Below are 23,129 nucleotides of genomic sequence, written 5' to 3' on the forward strand. Positions count from 1 at the left end.
GAACCAATCAGACCCCTGTGGGTAACAGAATGTGCCATCAGCACGTAATCACTGATATGTGCGTGCAGGGCTTATTACAGAAGATAGACTGAGTTCACCGGAATCGATTCTTTTGAACACTGGCTCAGTGAATCGAACGCAAGATTTCACGGTTTATTTTTTGTTTATATTGAATTAATGAATTCAGCTTCCTTTCCTGTCTGATTTCCTTGGTTTTGCCTGATCTGTAGTTCAGCAGACTAGCACGTGAATGGCAAAAACAATGAAAGGACATTTGATTCAACTCATTAGACACAGCCATTAATCGATGGTCAGCTTTATTCTGTATCTGCAGTGATGATCGCATACACATGTGCGAGCATGTGGTTTTACTTTTAATATTACAGATATTTATTTAGTATTATACTTTACTATTACCACATTTTCATTGTTTAAGGCATCTATTTTTATATAGTTAGCTATTGTTTTTCGTGTGTTTACATAGGAAATGCACGTTCAAAAGTCGCTCTGTGTACCAGTAAGATTTTATGTATTGATTTAGATAATTGGGACAGACTGTTATAAAACGATGGGATGCAAACGTTTAATAACAGTAAATACTAAAATCGAGTAGCTACTAAAAAAAGATTCAGTTAGAACTGTAAATCGGTTCGATTGACCGATTCATTCACGAGTCGATTCGTGCTAGCGCTGATCCGTCTGTTGTTGTAGTGAGTTCACATGGCCTGGGGGGAACATGTGAATTAGACGGAGGTAGCGCTACAACCCTGGCAGTTTCTCCTCCAGCTCACTGTTTCTGCAGCGGCGTTGAAGTAAGTTTTCTAAAACGACAGCTAGGAGCCCGTTAGCTGAGTAAAAGTATCGGTTGCTGTGTGTTGGGGGGTTGTTAGCTAGCTAGCAGAAGTTAGCCGGCTAGCACCGTGCTTGGTTTGGCCCATTTAATTTCGACCTGAAGGCTAATGCGTGCGGGCTGAGCTCCAATGCTAAATCGGCTATCGCCATGACTAAAACGCCCGGCACCGCGGCTCCGTGCCCGGATGGCGGGGATATGATGCACTGGCCTGGGCGGCTGGAGGAGCCGACTGAGCGGGTGAAGTGCAGTGTTGTTGAGAAACCGTGCCTGTGCGCGCCTCCACACGGCGGTACAGCGGCTCTTCCTGAGCTGGTTGTAACTTGTGAGCCTCGTATCCCCCAAACCGACGAGAAGACTGGTGTTGGCGGACTGCCCGGCGGTTCCAACGCGGACGAGGAGTCGCTGTGTTCGGACAGCGGCTTTGGCGGCTCCCCCGCCTCGTCGCTGGTGCTGCGGAAACTCTCCAACTCCTCCTCAGCCGGATTGTCGCCAACGTCGTCTATCGAGGAGTATGAGGAGGAGTGTGGTGGGAAAAATGAAGGAAACCATAGCAGTGTGTGCTCAGACGACCACGACGCTGTGAGTATTTAAACTTGACTGAAGCACGAATGGTGAATAGTCCCTCTAGAGCTGGGCGATATATCGTGGCATACCGCGATATTGGTACACTGCAGTGCTTTTCTGTCTAAGCGATATTTTCGTGATGTATTTGACGAGTAACTGCCACCATATCTGTGCTATAATATCTGTAAATGTCTATAAGTTGCTACCAATCAATTTATACATTTGCTTATTTATTTAATTAATTTATTATTACATGAGTAATGTTAAATATCTTGCACCGTAACTAAAAGCTGTCTTGCCTTGTTGGATCACCATCATATATTTTATTGAACATCTTCAATATCAAATCAGATACTATTTCTCAACCCATTTTACCATGCATCTCTAAATGGTCTACATGTTTTAAATGTTTGGAGTTTTAAATTGTATAGTGCTTAAAATTAGCTTTATTTAGGGGAATAGCTTTAGGCAGAGATTATCTGGGAAATTTTGGAAATTTAAAGGGTTGTAATAACGCTGAGGGTGTGTAAAGAAGGTGTTCCATAAGCTTAAAGGTAAAGGTGCACGTATTTGTCACTGTACACTGTACAGCGAAATGTGTCCTCAGCATTTAACCCATCTGGTAGCGAACACACACTCACACACACACACACACACACGTGTTAGGGGCAGTGAGTACACACACACACCCAGAGCGGTGGGCAGCCAACTCCAGCGCCCGGGGAGCAGAGAGGGTAAAGGGCCTTGCTCAAGGGCCCAACAGTGGCAGCTTGCCGAGCCCGGGAATCGAACCCACAACCCTGTTATCGATATCCCGGCGCTCTAACCACTGAGCCACCACTGCCCCTACATGTGCAAACAGCAGGGCAAGGCGGTATCAGATACCAAGCGTCAGACATAATAACCGAGTGGATGTAGCCTGCGAACAATAACGAGGACACCAGTAACTTCTACAGCAGTGTGGTTCTGAATATCAGGAAATATGATATTCAGTCATTGTTCTGCTGCAAGTCTTCCTTCCGATGGCTTCTGGGTCACCTGTCAGCTCTTCAGGCGCTGAGGTCAAATCTTCAAAATGCTGAACCATATAACATGCACATAAAAGAAAGCTGTGCTGTAGCAGCGCTTATAAGGTCATCAGTGGAAAAGGCACAGCTGTCTCTGTATGGTGGGCCTCTCCCTCTGGCATCCCTCTTTGTTCTGGAGAGTGTCATTCCAGTCTGACTAGTTTTCCACTGCCCAAGAGAGGACGTTTTGCCTGGAAAGGGATGGGGACAAGGACTAAGGAGAGGCTAACATGTTTGCCCATAACACAATCACGTGTTGGTGTAATGACCACACCCGAGCCAGTGTTAGTTAAGGGTGTGTTTTTAAGGTTTCTCAGTTTGTAGAAGATGGCAGTGTATTTCATATTGAGACTGTAAGTTTAGTCATACACTTGCTATTGATTTGATTATTTTGGAATAGAGTTATTTAGCCTTAAATCCATTTGAATGGTTTTGTGTAATGAAATACTTAATCTGGGTTAAGGTGATAATCAGGTCCCAGCTTAAAGCTTAAATGTAAGAGATCTGCAGAACACTACTGATGAACATATCTAAATCAGAACACATTATTCTCTAGAAAGTGTAAAGTCTTTGGTGTATTGGTTCGAAGAATAGTCATACCCCAGGCTGAGCCATAAAAACCCCACCTGCATGCTCTACTTATGCCCCTGACAGGATTGACCCCCCACCCCCTTAGACTCTTCTTTACATATTTCATTCCTCCCAATAAGACTTCTTGCATCAATCTCTGGCTTCAGTAGTAAACTCTGAGCACTTCTGTGTAGAATTAGACTCACTTCTCACTTTAGTCCCCATTTAGTCCCTCATGCTTTTGCTGTTATTTATTTTGCTGTCCGATGCCAACCAAAGATGCATGGGTTCCTCTTTTGACTCTTGGTTCCTCTCAAGTTGTCTTCTTCTAGCTCTGAGGTTGTTTTTCTTGCCATTGTCTGCATTGGCTTACTGGCTTGGAGCTCAGACCTGGAGCTCGGACCTGGAGCTCTCTAAAGCTGCTTTGTGACAACGTCTGTTCCTAAAACCGCTATATAAATAAACTTCAACTTGAACGTGAGTTGGAACGTGACTTCTCTGAGCACTCCCGCTGCTGTATGTGTTTGTTCAGTTCCAGCAGCAGTTCACCTCATATACTATAATGAGGCCGATTAGATAAGCTAGGTATCGGATTGTGACTGTAACCCAGGGCTTTCTTGAGGAGAGCTTTGGAAAAGATAACAGTCAAACTCTACACAGTACTATACAGTATATTTAGCACCATCAAGGATTAAAATCGTACTAAACTTTAGTTTATTCAAATATTTATGACACTGGTACTGGTAGTGTTTGCAAAGTAGGGCAATCTAAGCCTTTTAAGGCGCCATTATTGTGCAGTAAGATCAGAGATTTGACATCAACCAGACTGGTACATCTTAGGAGCACTGGAAAAGCATAACGTTTGGAATTTGTGTGTGTGATTTTTTTTTTTTTAAAAAAAAATATATATATATATATATATATATATATATATATATATATATATATATATATATATATATATATATATATATATAATTACACCTTTTGTGTGCGAGTGTGTGCCACTTACATTGTGGTAGCAAAACAAGCCTGTAAATGTTTCATCAACGATTGTGTAAGATTGACAAGCAGTTGCTGCCCCTCTGTATTGCTTGATAACTCCCATGTAGTTCAGCATTGTTGTCAATGATTGTCCTTATGGGAAAGCCTTATGGTCAGCAGAGCAGAAGGAGTCTGCCATTCGAGTCTAAAGTCGAAGGCAGAGGTAAGGAAAAATAGCAGCTAAACATTTACACTGTTTTACAGAAACGTAACACTGAGAAGGTTGAACAGCCATAGCTGTAGTTTTATCTGAGGAGCTGTGTGCAAGATTATAAGATCTTGTTTGCGTTAAATAAGCAACCATAACCATGCCATTCTAGCTAATCTAGCACTCAAAATCCACACTAAAGAGTGAGCTTTTTCAGTCTTCAGTCACTTGTCAACAAGCTTAACTTGAAACTATGTAGAACATTGCACAAGTGTGTAACAGTTCATATTTGGCAAACTGTTGTGCTGTTAACTTGCACAGGTTATCTTCTATATAGTGTGCATTAACTGAAATCTTGGTCTCTCTTTCTCTCTTTGTCTTCATCTGTTGCTCATCTAAAAGAGTGATTTGTGGAAGAGGAATAAAAACATGGTGAATTGGTCACCTGTTGTGGTGCCTCTGGAAAAGCGCTCTCCCTGGGTTCAAGTGGTTGGTCATGCAGGTTCGTCTGGAAAATCTTGCTAAGCAGTTAGTGTGTTTATATATAGAGTATTTAGCCTTTTAGCTTTATGTATAAAGTATTTCTGCTACTGTTTATCATAAATAGTTTTCAGCTTTGTGTCACTGAACACAGCGCTTTATTTGCATGGCTAATCGTTCACTTGCTGTACTTTTGGTTCTTGCTTTTAAAGGTAATTTTCAGACGGGCAGTGATGGCAAGCTGCTGAAGAAGTACTGTGCTTGTGAGCAGCAGTGTTTGCAGCGGCTTATGGAGGATGTGCTGCGTCCCTTTGTGCCCGGTTACCATGGCTTGACCCAGAGGGATGAGCAGGACTACAACCTCATGGATGACCTGCTTGCTTACTTTGACTCTCCTTGCATCATGGATTGCAAAATGGGAAGCCGGTGAGACATTTTACTTTAAACTAGCTGCTTTAAAACATTCCTTTAAAACAGTAGTGCAAAAATAATAATAATGTGAACATGGCCACACAGCACTCATTTCAAGCATATACTCCCTCTCCAGCCACAGCATGCCAAAATGTTTATGCCCACCAGGCATTTAACCTCGTAATAATATTGAGTGTTGTGTATCCTATCAGGACGTACCTAGAAGAGGAGCTGATGAAAGCACGCAAGCATCCTCAGCCACGTAAAGACATGTTTGAGAAAATGGTGGCAGTGGACCCAGAGGCCCCAACGCCTGAGGAAAGAGCCCAGCAAGCAGTGCTTAAAACCAGATACATGCAGTGGAGAGAGACCCTTAGCTCCACTGCCACTATGGGCTTCCGTATAGAGGGCATCAAGGTATGTTACTGCCCTTTACATTGCTAGTGGGCACTTATTTGTGTGCATTGATGCCAAATGTTAAACCAAAACATTCAATGGCCATTTCATTAAAAACAACTACCTTGTATCTCCACGTTTTGGCTACTTTTATGCACCAATTTATTTACAGTTACAGTCAGTAGCCTATCTGTTACAAATGCACAGTGTTTGTCACCATTCATCGTTTCATCAGTGACCACAGGACTGTTGAGGCTAGATGATTTTTGTATGATGGCCTGTTTTGAATGCATCAGTGACACTTATATGGTATTAGTGTTCCTGAAATGAACTGGCCGTGTTGGGCAGTGCTGGAATGGAGGAATGTGCGGGTGCATCCCAATTGTGTTCTAATTAGCAATAACTAACATTTGATCTATACTACATAATCAAAACCTAGAGTTAAATATACCTAAATATCCTTAATGCGTACTTGGTCGATTTTTAAGCATGGGTTGGATGGGTGGTCGTCCTCAATGCAATGGGAAATTGAAGGGGAAAATTAAGAAAAAAAAAGCAGATAATGAAGCAAGTGCAGTAATTATGGTGGCAAGAGATTGATGTATGTTAGCATTCATCAATCCGTTTTCAATCCGGCAAACAGCATCCATTTACCCATCCATCTCCTGAAATATGGCATGAGAAGCAGAGATTCTCAGCTAAAGTCAACCTTTTCAACTGTTTTTCTTATAATGTTAAAATTATATTTTTAATACTCTATAATTTGTATTGATCTGTTGCGTCTGAACGCAGATCAAGAGGTACATGAACACTACAACATGTAGAGCTGTGGTACTTTAGGACCAGGGTTGAAATCCACTGTTATTTACCTTTTCCAGTGTTATGTGTTTAATGTTACATTATAATTTTTACACTCTCATGTCTGTGTTCAGAAATCTGATGGCACGTGTAACACCAACTTCAAAAGAACTAAATACAAGGATGAAGTGATGCAGGCATTAGAAGACTTTGTAGACCACAAAATGTCTGTCTTGGTATGTTGGTTTTTTTTTTTGTTTTTGTTTTTAAAAGTTGGCTCAGCATTAACAAGACTTACAATTGGAGTAGGCTGTGTGTAACTTGATTATATTCCCCCAACAGAAAAGCTACCAACAACGATTAAAGGAGCTGCGACTTCAGCTTGAAAAATCAGACTTCTTTAAAACACATGAGGTACTAAATCAAATCTCTCATAGGTTTTGCCAAAATATAGCATCTCATTTTTCAATTTCATGTTGTAATACTAGGCAGTGATGTGCTGTTTTTATGTTTTTTTTTGTTTGTTTGTTTTTTTTTCATGGAAGGTGGTTGGAAGCTCCCTGTTGTTTGTGCATGACCACAGTGGCAGAGCTGGAGTGTGGATGATTGACTTTGGGAAGACTGTCCCTGTGCCTCCTCCTCTTACTCTGGACCACCGCAGTCCATGGGTGGAGGGAAACAGGGAAGATGGCTACCTCTGGGGCCTGGACAATTTTATTGACATTTTGACCAACATGCTCTCTGGGTACTGAAACAATTTCCCTGTTAAATGCACAAAACAAAACACACCCTGAGGATGTCTTGTAAATGTACTGTGTTTTACCTTGTAAATAGACTTTTATTTAATTGTATGAAAATGTGGAGCATTTTTTGTCATAATATAGGAATTTCTTAGCTGAAGCAGAGGTTTCCAATCTTATCCAAAAACGGAAGGTGTGGCTGCATATTTCCTCTGGTCCCTAACAAGCAAGCAGTTTTTATACTGGACCAAGGCAAAGCTCTGAGGTTACCACTCTATTGGAGTCCCTACTTACACAAAGAAGCTGAAGTGAGTTTTCTCCATCAGGTGATTGGGCTCACTGCTTGGGATTGGATAGGGAGCTCTGATATCTGGGGAAACGCTCAGAGTAAAGCCATAGTTCTTTAACGTTCTAAGCAGCAAGTTGAGGTGATTTAGGTATCTGGTAAGGTTGCGTCCTGGCCTCCTCGCATTAAAGGTGTACCAGGCACAACCAATTGGGAGGCGACACTGAGGAAGACCCAGGACTTGCTGGAGAGATTATAACTCCTGGCTGGCAGGGGATGGGGACAGGGATGCCTGAGCTTTTTTTTTTTTTTTTTTTTTTTTTTTTTGCTTGACCTTTTGCCACCACTACTAAGCTAAGCTAAGGACTAAGCTGATGGGAAGATAATAATTATATCATAATTATAGTCTCAGTCCAAATAACTGTGAGCTTTGGCTTGTTTAGAATGAAAAGCTGAATCCACACCAGCCCTTTTGTTAATAAGATTGGACAACCCTGTTCTAAAGGTTGAGAAAAGAAAATGGTACTGAGAGGGGAATGCCAGTGAAAATCTGGACCAACATTCTAGTCTTGTCTAAAAGGCTTTTCCTCATCCCTAAGTTTTAGAATCACTTTGTGACCAAGTAAATTCATTTAACTGTGATCAGACAAGAGTTGAGTTGTCGCTGTATATTCAGCCAAATGTTCAGTAATCACTTTATAAACACTTGATTGATCTGGTGCAAACCAGAGGTTATAACACTCCCATCCAACTAGGTTTTTTTTTTATAAATGTTGTAGTTCAGTTTTACATTTTCAGCAGTCCTGTTGTGTGTGTGTGTGTGTGTGTGTGTGTGTGTGTGTGTGTGTGTGTGTGTGTGTGTGTGTGTGTGTGTGTGTGTGTGTGTGTGTGTGTGTGTGTGTGTGTGTGTGTGTGTGTGTGTGTGTGTATTTTGTTCTATATAACTTGAGCTTTCATCTCATATTTTGACCATTGCTGCAAAATTCCTTAGTTGGATGCTGTTGCATGCAAGAGATGTTTGGATACATCAAGGTGGACCAGACAAGTTTTTCAGCAGTTCAGTCCCTGAGAAGTGTGAGGCAGTTTTCAATCATATATGCACTACATGAGCTTTGCCTCATACTGATGAGCTATCATTGACCATGTGTTCAAAAATCCACGTCTATCCATTCTTTTTACCGTTGGCTTGATCATGATATTTTTGTGATTAGGTGTATTGGGCATTTCTGTTGCTGGTATCAAAATGCTGCATATTCAGTCTAGTGCTGTATAACTTTATGGTGTTGATTTGTCAACACAATAAATGTTAACTGTTGTCACAAACAAATGTGTTTAGTTTGTTTAATGCGCAGACACTATAAAGGAGAGTTTACTCAGAAAGGTGTAATAAAGTAAAACATCCACTGAACAGCGGTTCTGCAGAAGGAAACGCCTTGTTGACCAGTGGAGAACGGACACACTGGTTTAAGCTAATGCCCAACACGCCGAACCAGAGGGCAGATGTTGCAACTGCAGAAGACCATTGGGTTTCACTTCAGTCAGCCAAGAACAGAAAGCTGAGGATGCAGTGGACACAGACTCACCAAAACTGGACAGTTAAAGCCTTATAGCCTTATCTGATGAGTCTTGATTGCTACTGAGACACACAGATGGTTAGTATCAGAATTCAGCACCAACAGCAAACATTTATTGACCCAACCAGCCTTGTGAACCTCAACAGTCCAGGCTGGTAGCGGTGGTGTAATGGTGTTAGAAAGCAGGGAGGCCTCACCCAGTATTTCTAATGTGCTTAGTGAGCGTGTATCCATCAGCATATGGTCTTAGGTTTTGATGTTGGTGATGGTGTTGCACTGGTGATTCAGTGCATCCTGTATTTCTTTGGACTTCAGGATATTTTTACCATTAATATTTTTTGAAAAAGGCATGATGATGGACTTGTCTTCTTCCTTGGGATGTTTATTATTATTATTTTTTTCTTTTTCCTTTCCACTATGAATTGTTTGGTGTTGTTGATGGCCGATGTAGAAAGTGGTGTGTAGAGTGGTCTTTTGATTCCTATGAAGTAGTTTTGGAAAGTCATAATAATTCCTTGGCTTCTTTGGAAAGAATAGTACATGGCTCTCCAGGATGTCATTATCTGTGACATACTCCAGACCGTATGTTAGCAGTCGAACAGGAAGGTAGTGTAAGCTACAGATGACCCTGATGGAGTTTTCAGTACAAGCAGGGATATCCCCTTGTCACTTGGCAAAGAACACACTTGGTGTGACACGCATGAAGCTGCCATGTTTATTCCACAGCTGTGAAGCAGTGGAACTGTGTTCTGGAATGATGGTGCTCTATCTAGTACTTTAGGATAAGTTGGGAATAAGGTGGGGTGGTGAACTGGTGATCACCCAACATCCTGATCTCACTGAAGCTTTTGATCTCTGAACTCAATCAAATCCAGCAAGGCTCCAATATCTAGTCGAAAGACAGTTACCCCATCAAAAGCAGGATAAACTTTTTATCCTAGGTTTTGAAAGCAACAATAAATGAGCAGGCGTCCTAATGCTGTCCATAGAGTGTTTGTACAGGTACTGCTGCGCCCAGTCTGTAGAGATGCAGTGAGGAGTGGCTAGACTTTGTCCTTTAAACTGAAGGATCTATTGTTTGCCTGCTCTTAATGTTTAAATACACAAAGCAGGCATGGAGCTCGTCTGTAAACTCTATTACCGAGGTGTGAAGCAGAGTATCCTTTGGCAAGTAGCAGTAGTACAAGTGTATCTCCACATTGCTCGACTAGAACAGTAGATGCTGAGTAGATGATCTGTGGCATAGCAACGTCCATCCTGGCAAACTTCAGATCTACTGGCAAGCAAGCTGTGCTTGTTAAGGCTTGTATTCAACCTCACAAGGGATGAAGGAGTTGAGATTTTCCACTACAACAGCCATTTTAACACCAGACGGCTTTACACATTAAGACATACACATTAAGAGTGAAAGCAGCTCACCTCTTACCGGAGAAAGGAAGTATCTAATGCCTTCATTAGTTACAGCCAGTAGTCTGGCTTTCCCCATTCCACACTCCAATCACTTTACATTTTGTCTCATTTAAAAAGCCAACAGAGGTCATGCAGTTGGAACAACGTTCTGGCTGAAGGTGACTGACATTGCAGGTTGCAGTTCTTACTCAGCAGCCGCACAACCCACACAGATCTCCAAGAGCAAATTTTCTTGCAACCACTATCCATTATGCAACCTCCTGCAGGTCAGAACATGACCTGTGTCTGAATGCAGTAGTAGTAGGACATCACAGGCTGACCGTAAATAAAACTAATCAGGTAGGCCACCTATACCACTGCTCTAAACCCAGTCTGTAGAGATGCAGTGAGGAGTGGCTAGACTTTAAGATGTCCTTTAAGATGAAGGATCTATTGTCCGGATCAAGCTCAGCTGAGCCCTCTGCTGCTATTCAGACGTTGTTTGACCTTGCTGCAGAAGTGTATGCCTTCTGTTATTATACCAATATCCTTTTGTGCTATTGGCTATTATGATTATCCCATTCATAGTTCAACCAATGACTGGTCTCCTCGATTATAACATCTCAGATTATACTCAAATATAGGAAAGGTTGCTCTGTCTATCATCAATCAATCCACAGTCATTTGGCAAGAAAGGAGGACACAAAAGAACACGACACACAGAAAAGGTTAAGCCCTTTACAAAATCCTGCATTACTCACACTGGTTCAGTTTCCCAGACTGCATTTTCTTCATGCCTGGGAAATCTGGGTATTATAAATGTCTAAAAAAAAGGGCTGAAGTGAAAGATTTATCTGCTTCATTCGTTACATGAAGTCAGTACAGATTGTGATTACATACCTGTCCAGGAGGAACGCTGCTAATTCAACCTTATTGCCTTAATGTGTTATAATTCTCTCTAGGAAAATCACTGCCTATGTTAATCCCTATTTTATTTATTTATTTTATTTTATTTATTATATATATATATATTTTTTTTAATATATTATTTATTTTTTGGCAGCACAGCATGTTTTTTAGCTGATGATGCTGGGAGCTTAGCGGTTTTTGACTTTCTAGCTTATTTGGCTGAACAGATGTGGATGGGGTTGAGTAATTGGGCATTATACATAAAGAAGACTCTGAGAGCAATATTTCTGTTTTTCCAGGCATCTAACACACATGTGCTGCTAAAATAAATATATTTGATAAAATATACAGATTTCCCATTTTTTTAATAAGTGAAAAGGGAAGATATTTAATTGATTAATGCATCTGAATAATGCAATTACACTTATGCTGCTTTTCTCAACATTTGTGTGATCACAAATTGTTCCCAACTTTCCACATTACAGTGTTTAGCAGATGTTGCCTTAAGTTAGCACAACATCTTTTGTTTATTCTAAAGATTTAAGGCAGTGCTTCACCTCACCTGTAAAATAACACAATAATTCTTTCCTTGCTGGTACAGCTGGGGCCATTCCCTTCAGGAGCAACTGTAAACTGTAAACCTGACATGATTTCATAATATTCCCTGAAACAAAGACGTTCTGTTTACTGTGATCTAAATCCAAACTCATTCCTGTCAGAAAGCGGCCGCACTGTTGAGGTCGTAAAGGATTTTTATTATGATTCAGCGTTCTGAATCTGTTTAGATTAATTCCAAAAATAGATTTCCTAAAATACTGTATGACAGTACTGCTGAACGTCTGTCAAGATCAAACAGCAAAACAAAAACAGTGCAAGGCCATTGCAGCCTTTCACATCTTTTCAGAGCGCCACAAGGCCTGAAGATAAATAAAACCATTTTACTTTTCAAACTTTTCCTGAAAACGTATCTGATGTGAGATGCGAAGCATTTAATCTGCATTGCCTGCGTTCTCAGGCATTAATAACACAGATGTTCCACCACGTATACATAGTATAGAATTTCACAGCACAATCATGGCCTGGTGCAGACAAGCCCACTACTGACAACAGCTAAACAGAGCTGAACAAAACAATCCAATCCTCTGTTTCAAGCAGTTACGAGTGAGCCCACACAGCTCTTCTGCTTGTGTGCCTTGTTTGCCTGGCTCAGTTGAATTGGAGCACTCTGTGCCACCTCTTTTCTCCAGACTTTTCTCCTCTGAGGACCCCCCAGATCCCTAAGCTGAAAGTCATTAGGAAGACATCTCAGAGAAGGCGCTTTACTACATGTAAGTGAGTTCATCTTCTCTCTGGATTGTTTATTTGCATGATGTTTATGGGTGAATTGCAGTGTTGGTTTAATCAAATGATCTAAGGATCTAATCTGAGAGATTATTGGATTTCAGTCAGGAAGAAACTAGAACTTCAGAGGCTAGCATTACTTCTTCTTCATAATTCTAACTTCTAATCCTAATCAAGGGGCCAGCAAGCCAAATTATACGAACAGTTTTGTCACCTTTGAATGGAAATCAGACACTTTTATTGGTGTAATAATGGCAGTTAATATGTATGTGCTTAGGGCAGAGTACAGGCTAATAATATAATTGCCCAGTATCTAATGGATAAGACAACAGTTTTAGAGATTGTGACCCAAATGTATGTGCAAAGTCCTTTAGAAATCAATTAAGTCCAATCTGTCTGTCTATCTTTTTATGAATAGATCTATTTATAATGTATGTTTTTTGTATCTGAATTATAATGTCTTCAACAGTTCCTAAAGTTATGGGATCATGGTAGGATCATGTAGGCCAATCGAGTAGGCTGCTGAGCCATGTGTTGCTGTGAGGTGAACCCCTATTAGGTGAAAGCTGCATATCACCCCACAGCTATCCTTTCCATTATGTTTAATCTTCTCAGGATGTATGGTCATACGCAGTGTCTACCTTTGGAACGTGAGATGGTCAACAATGTAGAAGGCTGGTCAAATAGGGAAATGGAGTTCACAGAGCTAAACACTTCAGGTACATTGCAGACACTATTTACGCTTTCCTTTCATTGCATAAAACAGCATACAGCTACAGTACTTTGCAAACCTTTTCATTTCAGACGGAGACTGGCACATGGTGACAGCCCCTCGTACAGTGCTTCAGTGTAGGAGTGCGGCGAAAACAGAGGGTCAGCAAGATCAGCTGGAGGGGGAGTTCTATAACAGCCTGCCAAGAGTGAGTTTGCATTTTTTTTTTAAGTTCACTGCATCATCCCTGAGACATATTCTCCATTCCTTTCTTCCATTTAATTTTTTTTTTTTTACATAAACTGAATAAGATTTTGTGAATGCTTAAAGATGCCAGTCCCAGTGTTACCTTGCCTACACATCCTCTGTCTTTCAGGCACATTTTCTGCGCCCTGGCTATTTTCGCACTGCATCAGAGCCGAGTGCATTCTCTCCTTACGGCCATGACCTCCGCTTCAGGGGCAAAGGGTTGCAGGATCAGTGCCCTAGAGACAAAGAGAGTTATGGGTGTATCCCTCCGTCCTCTAGACCACACCCTTTGGCACAGCCTGGCTTCTACAGTCCCAAGATCCCCCGATCTAAACACTGGGAGCCTGCTGTGTCTACAACAAAGACTACCCCGAATAAAAGCATGAAGGAGATCAATTCTTACACTTTGCCTCTGCCCCACTCCAAGACTGCTGTTCTCAATAAAAGGTGAGATGTAAGACAAAGAGGTTTGTTTGTTGTTTTTTTATGAGAGAAGATCTGAAAGAGCCTTTTTTTTCTTGGATTTTATTTTTTACCGTTACGGATGGGGGTCAATTTATGATGTTTGTGTGGTTTAATCTGTCAAACATTGCCATAATTGTAGCATTTCCCAACCTCTCTTTATCCCTTAGAATGAACTATTATTGATTACCGTGCTTTTTAGATGGATATGCAAATGAGCTCTGTTCTGATGGCTGTCCTATATTGCGACTCATTAAAAACTAAAGCACTCTTAAAATACTCTGTAGAGCTTCAATGTGAATGTGCCGGGCTAAACTGCTGTAGATTGAATATGCGTACATTCATGTGTAAAAGTGTTATTAAGTAAAGAATACAAATCCTCTACGGGAAAACATTTTATACCAATTTTTTAATTTCAATTTCTAATTATTTGCAGAATTCAATATTACCAAAAATGAGTAAAGTAAATAAAACACAATTTGCAGTGATTGCATACAGCTATATATACATACACACACAAATCTGCCATAACATTAGCACTACTGACAGTGAAGTAAAAAACACTGATTATCTTCATGTACAGTGGCATCTGTAGAGGGGTCGGATATCTGAGCCACTTTGAAAAGGGCCAAATTGTGCTGGCTAGACGACTGGGTCAGAGCGTCTCCAAAACATCAGGCAGTGTTTTTCTGGTATGCAGTGGTCAGGACCTACCAAAAGTGGTCAAAAAAAGGATAATCAGTAAACCGGCGAACAGGGTGATGGGCACCTGAGGGTCATTGATGCGATCTCCTGCTAGATACTACAGGACGCCTTCAGAGGTCCTGTGGAGTCCATGCCCTGAGTGGAGTCCATGCCCTTAGACCTGTTGTGGCGGCACAAGGGGGACCTGCTCAATATAAGGCAGGAGGTACTATTGTTATGGCTGTTGGTGTATCCTCAAAAGCATTAATCTTTGTGACATTACAAAAAAAATTAGTTCAAAACTAGTTATTTTTTGCAGCTTATTGATCATATATATATATATATATATAGGTGAAAACATAATTTGCCAAAAAGTGAGTAAAATGTTGTGATCCATGAGACGGGCACCTTAAATTGAACATTTCTCGTTTGAGAGATTTATAAGAATATTAAAGGATTATTTTAAGCATATTTCTACATTTCTACTTCTAGATAAAGCAGTATTTAGATTTCTAGTTATTTGGCACATAATTACAACAAACACGGCCAAAAAACAATGTCTCTTAGTTAAATCTTATATTCATCATTTTGCAGCATCTGAATAAATAGAGGTTCTGATAGAGATTAGGTTGCAAAATGCTGGAGTATTTCTGTTAATCTCGCTAGAGGTCTACCACTGTTTTGATAAAGTACTTTTACTGTTTCACTGTTACAGTACGTGCCACAAAGGCCTCCTGCTTTGCTGCCAGCATAAACAGAGAATAGTCCTTTCTAGTGCCTATGTCCCACGGGGAGGGGTGGGAGAATTATAGGAAAGTGGGACACTTCTGTCTTTACCACCCCCTTTTACTCCCACACCCAAGATTCAAACGAGGGCCTTTGTCAGTGAGTGGTGGAGGACCGTTCTTCTTTCAGTTACTAGAGATAAGATCACTGGAGTGCAGGGAGCAAGGATATTAGGCGGCCAGCAACTGATGGCTCTATCTGAATAGACATCTGAATGGCTTAATGCAGATCATGGGCTTTTTAGTCTGCTTAGGATGTTTGCGACTCTACACCATATGCTTCTGCTCCGTACTTATGTGTTTGTACATGTCAGCACTTTGTTTATGTCTGTGGTCTTTGTGTATTTATTTTGGTAGTGGTCTGTGCTGCAAACCACAAGGAGTCAAGACTTCAGTGGTGGAAAAGCCTCAGTTGATGCGAGCGACCATTTCTCAAAACTCTCCAGATTCAAACCACCTGGGTCAGCAGCAGTACTACAGCCAACTCCAACATATCAAGAAACAGGACATCCAGAACCAGTACATCCCCAGCCAGCACCAGACTGCAGGGAACCTACCCAGGACCGAAGTTTCCAGGACAGAAGAATCTATCTGGAATCATCATAGTCAACCGCAGTCCAACCGATTTCAGCCCACACGAAACCGAAGTTCCTTCAGGGTGCCAAAATGTGCTCAGGGCTCCTACGAGATCAACAACAGCTATATGTTTCCACAAAGCCCATCTTCAATGGACCAGTCTAAAATGCACCTGAGTTTACAGTCGTCAAGTTACTGCAGGTTAAGCGTGTTCAATGGCAAATGCGTCCATAACACTAAGGAAAGTGATGGCTATCTCCAGTCCAGTCATTCGCCCGGCAACACGGCTCAGCCCAACAGTAACCTAAAGGACCTGAGGAAGACTGCGTTTGACAGGAGAAATAGTCCCAGTGATGTTGGAAGCAATTTCACCAGCAATATGAGGTATGTGCTGAAAATGTGCATGTTCTAAATTTACAAAACTTGCAGACTTCCACATTATCATTACAATAACATTCACAATGTGGATTTAAATATTATGGTCTAAGACCCTGTTTACACCTGGTCACTTTGTCCATCTTGAGTATCAGGATTATATCTGGATAAGGCCAAACCACATAAAAATGCAAGTGTAAACACACCCAAGACTCAATACCAACCTGAAACCTCTTCAGGATGAGGTCTGAGACACATTTAAACCACATCTTATAGCAGTGTAAACACATCTGTCCCTCTAAGACACATTCAACAACCAAAACCCCTCCCAGTACAACCAAAACACCAGTAAAAATTGCCATGAAACGAGTGTGACGAACTAGAGACACATTTGACTACATGCATTAGATAGATGTCACATGGAGGGCCTCTTTACACCTGCCATTAACATGCAGTTTGCATTCAAACAGTATCTGGATACACTCTGACCAGATTCTGTTTACATCCGTCATTAAAATGCGTCTCCAGTGTGACCAGATGATCACTGTTTTTACTTTCCCGCATTAAAAAACCCACTGGCACGTACATCATTTCTGTTTTACAATGGTTTCTAATCATAACTGTCCTGCTCCGGGACACTGTAAACAGTTTAGAGGAACAGTGGATGATTCTCGCATCTCCCTAACAGCTCTATCAGAAAAAGTGACAGACTATTTTAACTGCAAGGGAACAAACACAAGCTTTTTTTTATTTGACAGACGTATCCGATCACAGAAAACACACTTTGTTTATCCTTGTTTTAAATGTGGACAAGATCTGTCTCTGAATGTGGTTTGAGTGATCTGATAGCAATCTGATCACAATGAGTTGCATGTGGACAAGTAAAATCCGAACGTGATTTGATCACCAAAAACTTATGTTAATTCCAAGTGTAAACAGGCTCTAAGTGACCTGGTATAATTGTGATCTTACTGTCTAAATGTAGTTTTTGTGGTTTTATTTAATTACAGGAAGTTAATTATCCATCTATGTTTTCCATCAACATCTGCCTTGAGATTTGAACTCCACATTTGATTATTGAAATAATCACATTGTTGAAATTTATTTGAAGCTTTTGGCTGGTATTGTGGCGACAACCATACATTTTAGAGTCAAAAGTGTAGCTGTAATATATGATCATGTTAATAAGCTAAGGTTTGTGGTAATATTTTGGTCATGTATTTCATGAGTTCATGAAGCCTTTCCTGAGATGAATCAAGCGTGTCAGCGTATAGAAAACACTAAAACATTAAAATCCTTTTTTTTGAGCATGTGTTACTTTATAATTCATCAATTCACCTATTTGAATGAGAGGTGTTTCTGTGTTAACAGCTTTATGTGTCAATCCCTGCAGTCAGGTGGACAAGAGCTCAAAAAATGTGTTTGGTCAGCCTCGTATGACGGCCACACTTCGGACAGCATGCTCCCCGCGGGCCGTTCGCAAGAGCACAATAGTGGAGGACCTGAAAAAACTCATTGTGATGGATGACATAATGGATAAATCTCAGCGTGACTCTGTGAGTGATTCATTTTCACATAGCTAAAGAGAAACAATGAGGGGCCAATCCAACTGTGGCAACCAAGGACAAAGATGCCCCGAAAGGGGGATTTGTCATGTTGCAGCATGGCGTCCCTTTAGTTTTGCTCCTGTTACTAACGTCACACTGCAAACTTTATCTCTTTTCCACTAGCCCCCTTTTCTGCAAACACGAACCAACAGCAGTTTCAGTGAGCTGATACTGGACTCAGCTTCATCAAGCCCTGTCCTCAGTAGACGTCCTCTCTCCAGGCCCAGCCACCTCTCTCTGCAGTCTAGTCCCACCGGTAAAGGTTGCTGAGCAGTGATCTATTAAAATGCTTTTTTTTAGTTTTGTGGTCAGACGGGCTCCCTTAAAGGCATAGTTCAGTGTTTTTAATCTAATCTCTATCTGCTGCATCTGCAGCACATGGTGCATAACCATGGACAATATTTCTGACATTTTGCCCTGTAGTAAATAATGCTTAGAAGACATGACTAAGATAAATAAGACAATGCTCTTGGGACATTTAAAATTTGGATAAAGCAAATGTTTTCAATGTCTTTTGAGGGCACATATAAAAACTACATTGCAGATGTTAAGTGTTTAAAAGGCATTAAAAAATACTTTTATCAGTTGAACTAATAAAAAGGCTAGCTCTGGTGTCCACCAAAACAACTTACCTGATTACCTCTCATTTATGTTTTGGTCAGAAATATAAACATCACAGCTGTTTAATGATCACTGTCCTTAAAAGGCCAGGCTGGCAAAAAACACTGATGCCAGTCAGCACTCAGTAGGCGCCAACTACTACCTATCACCTATAAGCACCTGCTCATTTGCTTCCTGCTTTGCTGGCTTTCTGTTTTTTTTTTGCTGAATATGGAAATGTGAAATGTGTAAAATCAGAATCACTGTCTGTGGTCACTGACTATATGCTACAGATACTAAATGTAAAGATCAGGTTACAAATGCTGGACTATTCCTTTACGGTTTGATAAAATAAAAAAATTAAGTAACTTTAGGTGAAGAATTCAAGACCGCACAAAAAGAATTTGATTGCTAAATGTTTTGTTTCCCCTAGTTTGTCAGCCATTGTCCACAGAGTCTCCGGTATGGGACAGGGACCTTGAGTTTGACCATGGCCTCCTGCCTCTGCCAAATACAGCCCATGATCTTGATTGGGACAGCTTAGTCAGTACTGCTGAGGCCTACGAGAGTAAGTTTACTAGACATTTTTCTAACTTTTCCCACTCCAATGACGTCTATTAATTCTGAATGTTTATCTTTGTAGTGCAGAAGAGGACTAGCTGCCTGTCTGCTGGGGCTCACAACATGCTCTCGGGCACAAGTCCGGCACCACACAGTCCAGTTTACAGTGGTCATGTTAGTCCCTCTGTCAGTGGAGAAACAGAGTGGGTACATCTCTTTGAATGATAATGATCATTAAGTAAGAATTAATGTCATACAAATGGCGAAATAAGTTGACCTGATGGCATCGTTGAATAATGAGAGTTTAGTACATGGAAGTGAAATACCGTGATCCTCAAACATGGCTGTCTTTTTATTGAAAAGAAAATCCAACATGACCAAAATTCCAATTCCAAAACCAAAACATTGAGTAGCAAATGCAACAGTCTTGGCCCAGTTTATTGATGGCAACCAATATTAACATACACCAGCCCACTAGCAAAAGCTTTGTTAAGTAAAGCTGTCATGTGGTAACATGCAATGGCCACTTCGGGATGATACTTTCAGACGGTTTTCTAAGACAACCTTATGCTCTGCTATGTGCCAGTTTCCATGCAGCAGTAACTCAAACTCAGCGAGCAAAGAAGCTAAAAGATAGTATACATGCTAGGCTAAAAGCTAACCCCAACCAAAGAGCTGAAAGACTCTTCTTTTCAACATTCGCTCTTCTTAAAAACACACTGGACTACCTCACTCACATTACCCACATATCAGAAGGGGAGTTCAAAAGTGTTGAGTGATGATGGGTGCTAGGCTACAAGCTAACAGTAGACCACCAGCTACAATCTCTGCAGCTAGTTAACTGCAAGGACAGCAACCCTCTCCGGCATGTCTGGAATTACAAAAAACAATGAGAATGTTATTGTTACAGTGCAAAAAACAAAGCTGTTATGCTGTGTGACTGACATGTCGGTGAGACGTAAACCAGCCAATCAGAGCAGAGCTCATCATTTTCTTTCACAAGCACACCACAACAGGAAAATCAGAAGCAGAATAACAGGGTTGTAAATAGGCTTGTAAAATATCCTTTCATACATGTTTTCCTTTCAGCAATGTTTTCACTGGCCTTCCTGACCAACTCTCTCACCTGGAGGTGGTGCTGAGAAGGCTGAGCAGAGATCTTCTGAAGGTGAGGCTCATTCAGGAGCTAATGAATGCCAAACAACACATGACCTCTGAGCGCAGGTGTGCTGTGTCCTTTCCACGAGGACAGCTGCGCACATTATTCACACATGTTCCTCCTCTGTCTCAGGAGAAGAAGGACAAGGTGGCTTTGCTGGCAGAGGTGCTGAAGCTTCGCATGAGCAACCAGCACCTGAAAGAAGAGTCCTTGTCTGCTAATGCACACCTTCACAAAATCTGCCAAGTGTTCAACATTAGTGCATGTGGAGAGGAGGACGAAAGAAAATAGAAGCAAATATGTGAGATAAAGAATTGTATTTTCCATTCGTTTAGGGGGATATTCTTGTATGGTGGTATTTGCAGCATCAAAATCCAAATTACTTGAACATAAGGTTAAATAAAGTAAAAACACAATGTAGAGATGACATTCAACAAAACAAAAATCAACCACCTTAATAGGTCAGTCAACTCTATTGGTAAGTGCATTAAAGCCATAATAATGACCTTCAAACATACAATGTGTTTCCGGTATAAATAACATCGTATATAAATATGCAATAAATAAAGCTTAATACATGTTTCTATTATTAATAAATATTCAGTGCTGTCATTTTGGTAGCTAGAAAATGCCTAATCATAACTTTTATATTATATTTTATATAAGTATTTTTAAAACCACAGATAATATTCAAACCTAATGGTATAAAAAGGTAAAGGCAAACACAATGGGGTCCAAAGGTCTGAAACCACTAGTGAAAATGCTTCTTTTTGTCAGACCTTTCTTATTACAAACTATATCAACATAACAATAGAGTAAAATTTTATTTTAATTCATTTTAAACATGAATTGTTTTATTAGTATTAGTATTTATCACCTTTTTAATTTATTGACATACATGCTAGCTGGCATGGATTGTACAAAATGCCTCTGATGAGCACATCTAACAGTTAAAATATGATATGAAATATGTGAAAATGATCTTTTTGTACCAAGACATTAACCTGGCTAATATCACAAATTTGACTTACATAAGTTATATAAAAATAGATTTGAATTCTTGAATGTTGCTTCCTTACTTTACTTATCTGTTTTGTTTGTGCTAATATTTTATATATTTCTATATATATTTATGTAGTCCTGACTTATTTTTCTATCTTTTTTTATATAATCCAGATTCACTGAGGTCTCAGATATTTGGAACCAACTATGCTTTTTAATGTCTAAATACACTTTTATTCTCCAAAGAAAATGTGTGTATGTGTTCCACATTAAACCTGCCAAGACCTCAACCCAGGCCCAAATTAAATTATTTCACACAAATAGTGTTTACCCACTATAATAATTAGTACCATTACATTTCTATATATAACAATACTAGATGAAAATTCTTTAAGCATCCACAGTCTCATGGATTCTTGGATTCTTTTCACACAGCCTTTATCAGATTTTCCTGACTATTTGAGAGACTTGATCATCACTGTTCTCTCCTATAATAACAGATTCACTTACATGGCAACTGGGTGTGGTACATTTGTGACATAAGAGTAAAGAATAGGCAGCTTCAGGACTTTTCCCTGGAGGCAAAATACAGATCTCTGTGTGCCAGTAACATGTGCAGGGGGCTCAGGACACAGTCCTCTGCTTCCCTTTCTGCTGCCTGGCATTCACTGCGCACATTGCGGTTCTGCAGACGACTGAAGCGCCTGGCTTTCAGACTAAAACAAAAAAAGGGAAGAGTTGGGTCGAGCGAGTGTGTGTGGGCCAAACACTTGTAAATCAAACAGTGATTAAAATTATGCAGGCCTACCAGTACAAACGTCTCTCCTGCTTAGGCATTATATGCCACAAGTTGGCCAGCTCTTTGGTAACCACGGTTGAAGGAGTGCCAGGATGGGTTCTGTTCAGAGGCCAAAGACATATTTGTCTAGGATTCTTTAAAAACACACTGAATAAGAGGCCAAAAATACAAGCTTTAAAAAAAGTTAACTTACACACTCACCTGATATACAATCGCCGGTTCATGCGGCAAAACATGATAAAGCCATTCACACATTTCTTCTTCAGGCCAGAGGTTATAACGTTCTGGCTCTTGCTGAAGAACTTCTGTTTAAGAGCCCTGCTTACTGTCCTTATAGGGGTGCATTGTTTTGAGGTCAGCTCCATATCATCTGAACCTCTATTATCTTCCTCGCTGGGAGAGGAAACACAGCCACCACTGCCATACTGGCAATGCTAGTATCAAATAGTGCAAAGTTTAGAAACTCCTGAGTCAATCTGTTAATTAAGCTGCTAGACAATAGCGTCTGATTAAAAACATACTCACTGCGTCATCTGGAAATTTGCAAGCCACACTGGATGCTTTGAGATCAGCAGGTTTAGGAGTGACCCATACGTCTTCAAATAATGCTGAAAAAGTGAAACAATAAATGGCATTAGGATAACAGGGACAGTTTATAATTTTAATTTTAATTATGTCATGTAGCTTAAGAGTCAAAGAAATTCAGTTCCAAATAGCTTTTCCTACCTAATTCTCTAGTTGTTTAATGTTTCTGTAATCATGTGTAATTTTATTTTATTAAATAAGTGCAAGTAAAGCCTGTGTGAAAAAGCTGCCTAAGAGTGTACAGGTGCAATTTCTTACTCTGTAGCTCCTGGTTTCCATCCAGTAACAGTGGATGACTAAGGCCTCGAGCTGGTGACGTGAGAAGGGAGGGGCTAAGATTTAGGCCCTCCCCTGCTCCCAGCAGTGGAAGTGACAGTACAGGCATCTGTGGGAGTGTGGGGCT

The 23,129-nt window shown here is 40.5% G+C and overlaps 2 protein-coding genes across 5 annotated transcripts; both read left to right on the top strand.

The window, feature by feature from the left end:
* Positions 1-692: 692 nt before the first annotated feature.
* Positions 693-8,672, top strand: itpkca (inositol-trisphosphate 3-kinase Ca). The gene is made up of 7 exons (XM_072662438.1): positions 693-1,432; positions 4,649-4,748; positions 4,939-5,152; positions 5,350-5,554; positions 6,466-6,567; positions 6,674-6,745; positions 6,877-8,672. Exons 1-7 carry the CDS (start codon positions 1,001-1,003, stop codon positions 7,081-7,083), a joined length of 1,332 nt encoding a protein of 443 aa, XP_072518539.1. The 5' UTR covers positions 693-1,000; the 3' UTR covers positions 7,084-8,672.
* A 3,786-nt stretch (positions 8,673-12,458) lies between these two features.
* Positions 12,459-21,343, top strand: LOC140539363 (uncharacterized). Of its 4 annotated transcripts, none has more exons than XM_072662060.1 (11): positions 12,459-12,557; positions 13,186-13,289; positions 13,375-13,490; positions 13,659-13,978; positions 15,820-16,422; positions 17,807-17,969; positions 18,144-18,282; positions 19,054-19,188; positions 19,264-19,384; positions 20,271-20,349; positions 20,473-21,343. In XM_072662060.1, coding segments are annotated over exons 1-11 (1,941 nt in total). In that variant the 5' UTR covers positions 12,459-12,555; the 3' UTR covers positions 20,632-21,343. The 4 variants fall into 4 exon arrangements, with proteins under 4 accessions (XP_072518161.1, XP_072518162.1, XP_072518163.1 ...); XM_072662061.1 differs by having other exon boundaries at positions 18,144-18,276; XM_072662062.1 differs by lacking the exon at positions 19,264-19,384 and having other exon boundaries at positions 20,473-20,547.
* Positions 21,344-23,129: the final 1,786 nt, after the last annotated feature.

This window comes from Salminus brasiliensis, chromosome 18 (assembly GCF_030463535.1).
Source record: "Salminus brasiliensis chromosome 18, fSalBra1.hap2, whole genome shotgun sequence".
In the NCBI taxonomy this organism is placed as follows: domain Eukaryota; kingdom Metazoa; phylum Chordata; class Actinopteri; order Characiformes; family Bryconidae; genus Salminus; species Salminus brasiliensis.

What these genes read in the sequence shown, in the direction of transcription:
- itpkca (XM_072662438.1), top strand. Translation starts at nt 1,001, where the DNA reads ATGACTAAAACGCCCGGCACCGCGGCTCCGTGCCCGGATGGCGGGGAT. An exon ending in TCCGTATAGAGGGCATCAAG is followed by an intron (nt 5,555 to 6,465) that starts GTATGTTACTGC and finishes GTCTGTGTTCAG; the next exon opens with AAATCTGATGGCACGTGTAA. An exon ending in ACTTCTTTAAAACACATGAG is followed by an intron (nt 6,746 to 6,876) that starts GTACTAAATCAA and finishes TTTTCATGGAAG; the next exon opens with GTGGTTGGAAGCTCCCTGTT.
- LOC140539363 (XM_072662060.1), top strand. An exon ending in GTCTAGTCCCACCGGTAAAG is followed by an intron (nt 18,283 to 19,053) that starts GTTGCTGAGCAG and finishes TGTTTCCCCTAG; the next exon opens with TTTGTCAGCCATTGTCCACA. An exon ending in TGAGCAGAGATCTTCTGAAG is followed by an intron (nt 20,350 to 20,472) that starts GTGAGGCTCATT and finishes CCTCTGTCTCAG; the next exon opens with GAGAAGAAGGACAAGGTGGC.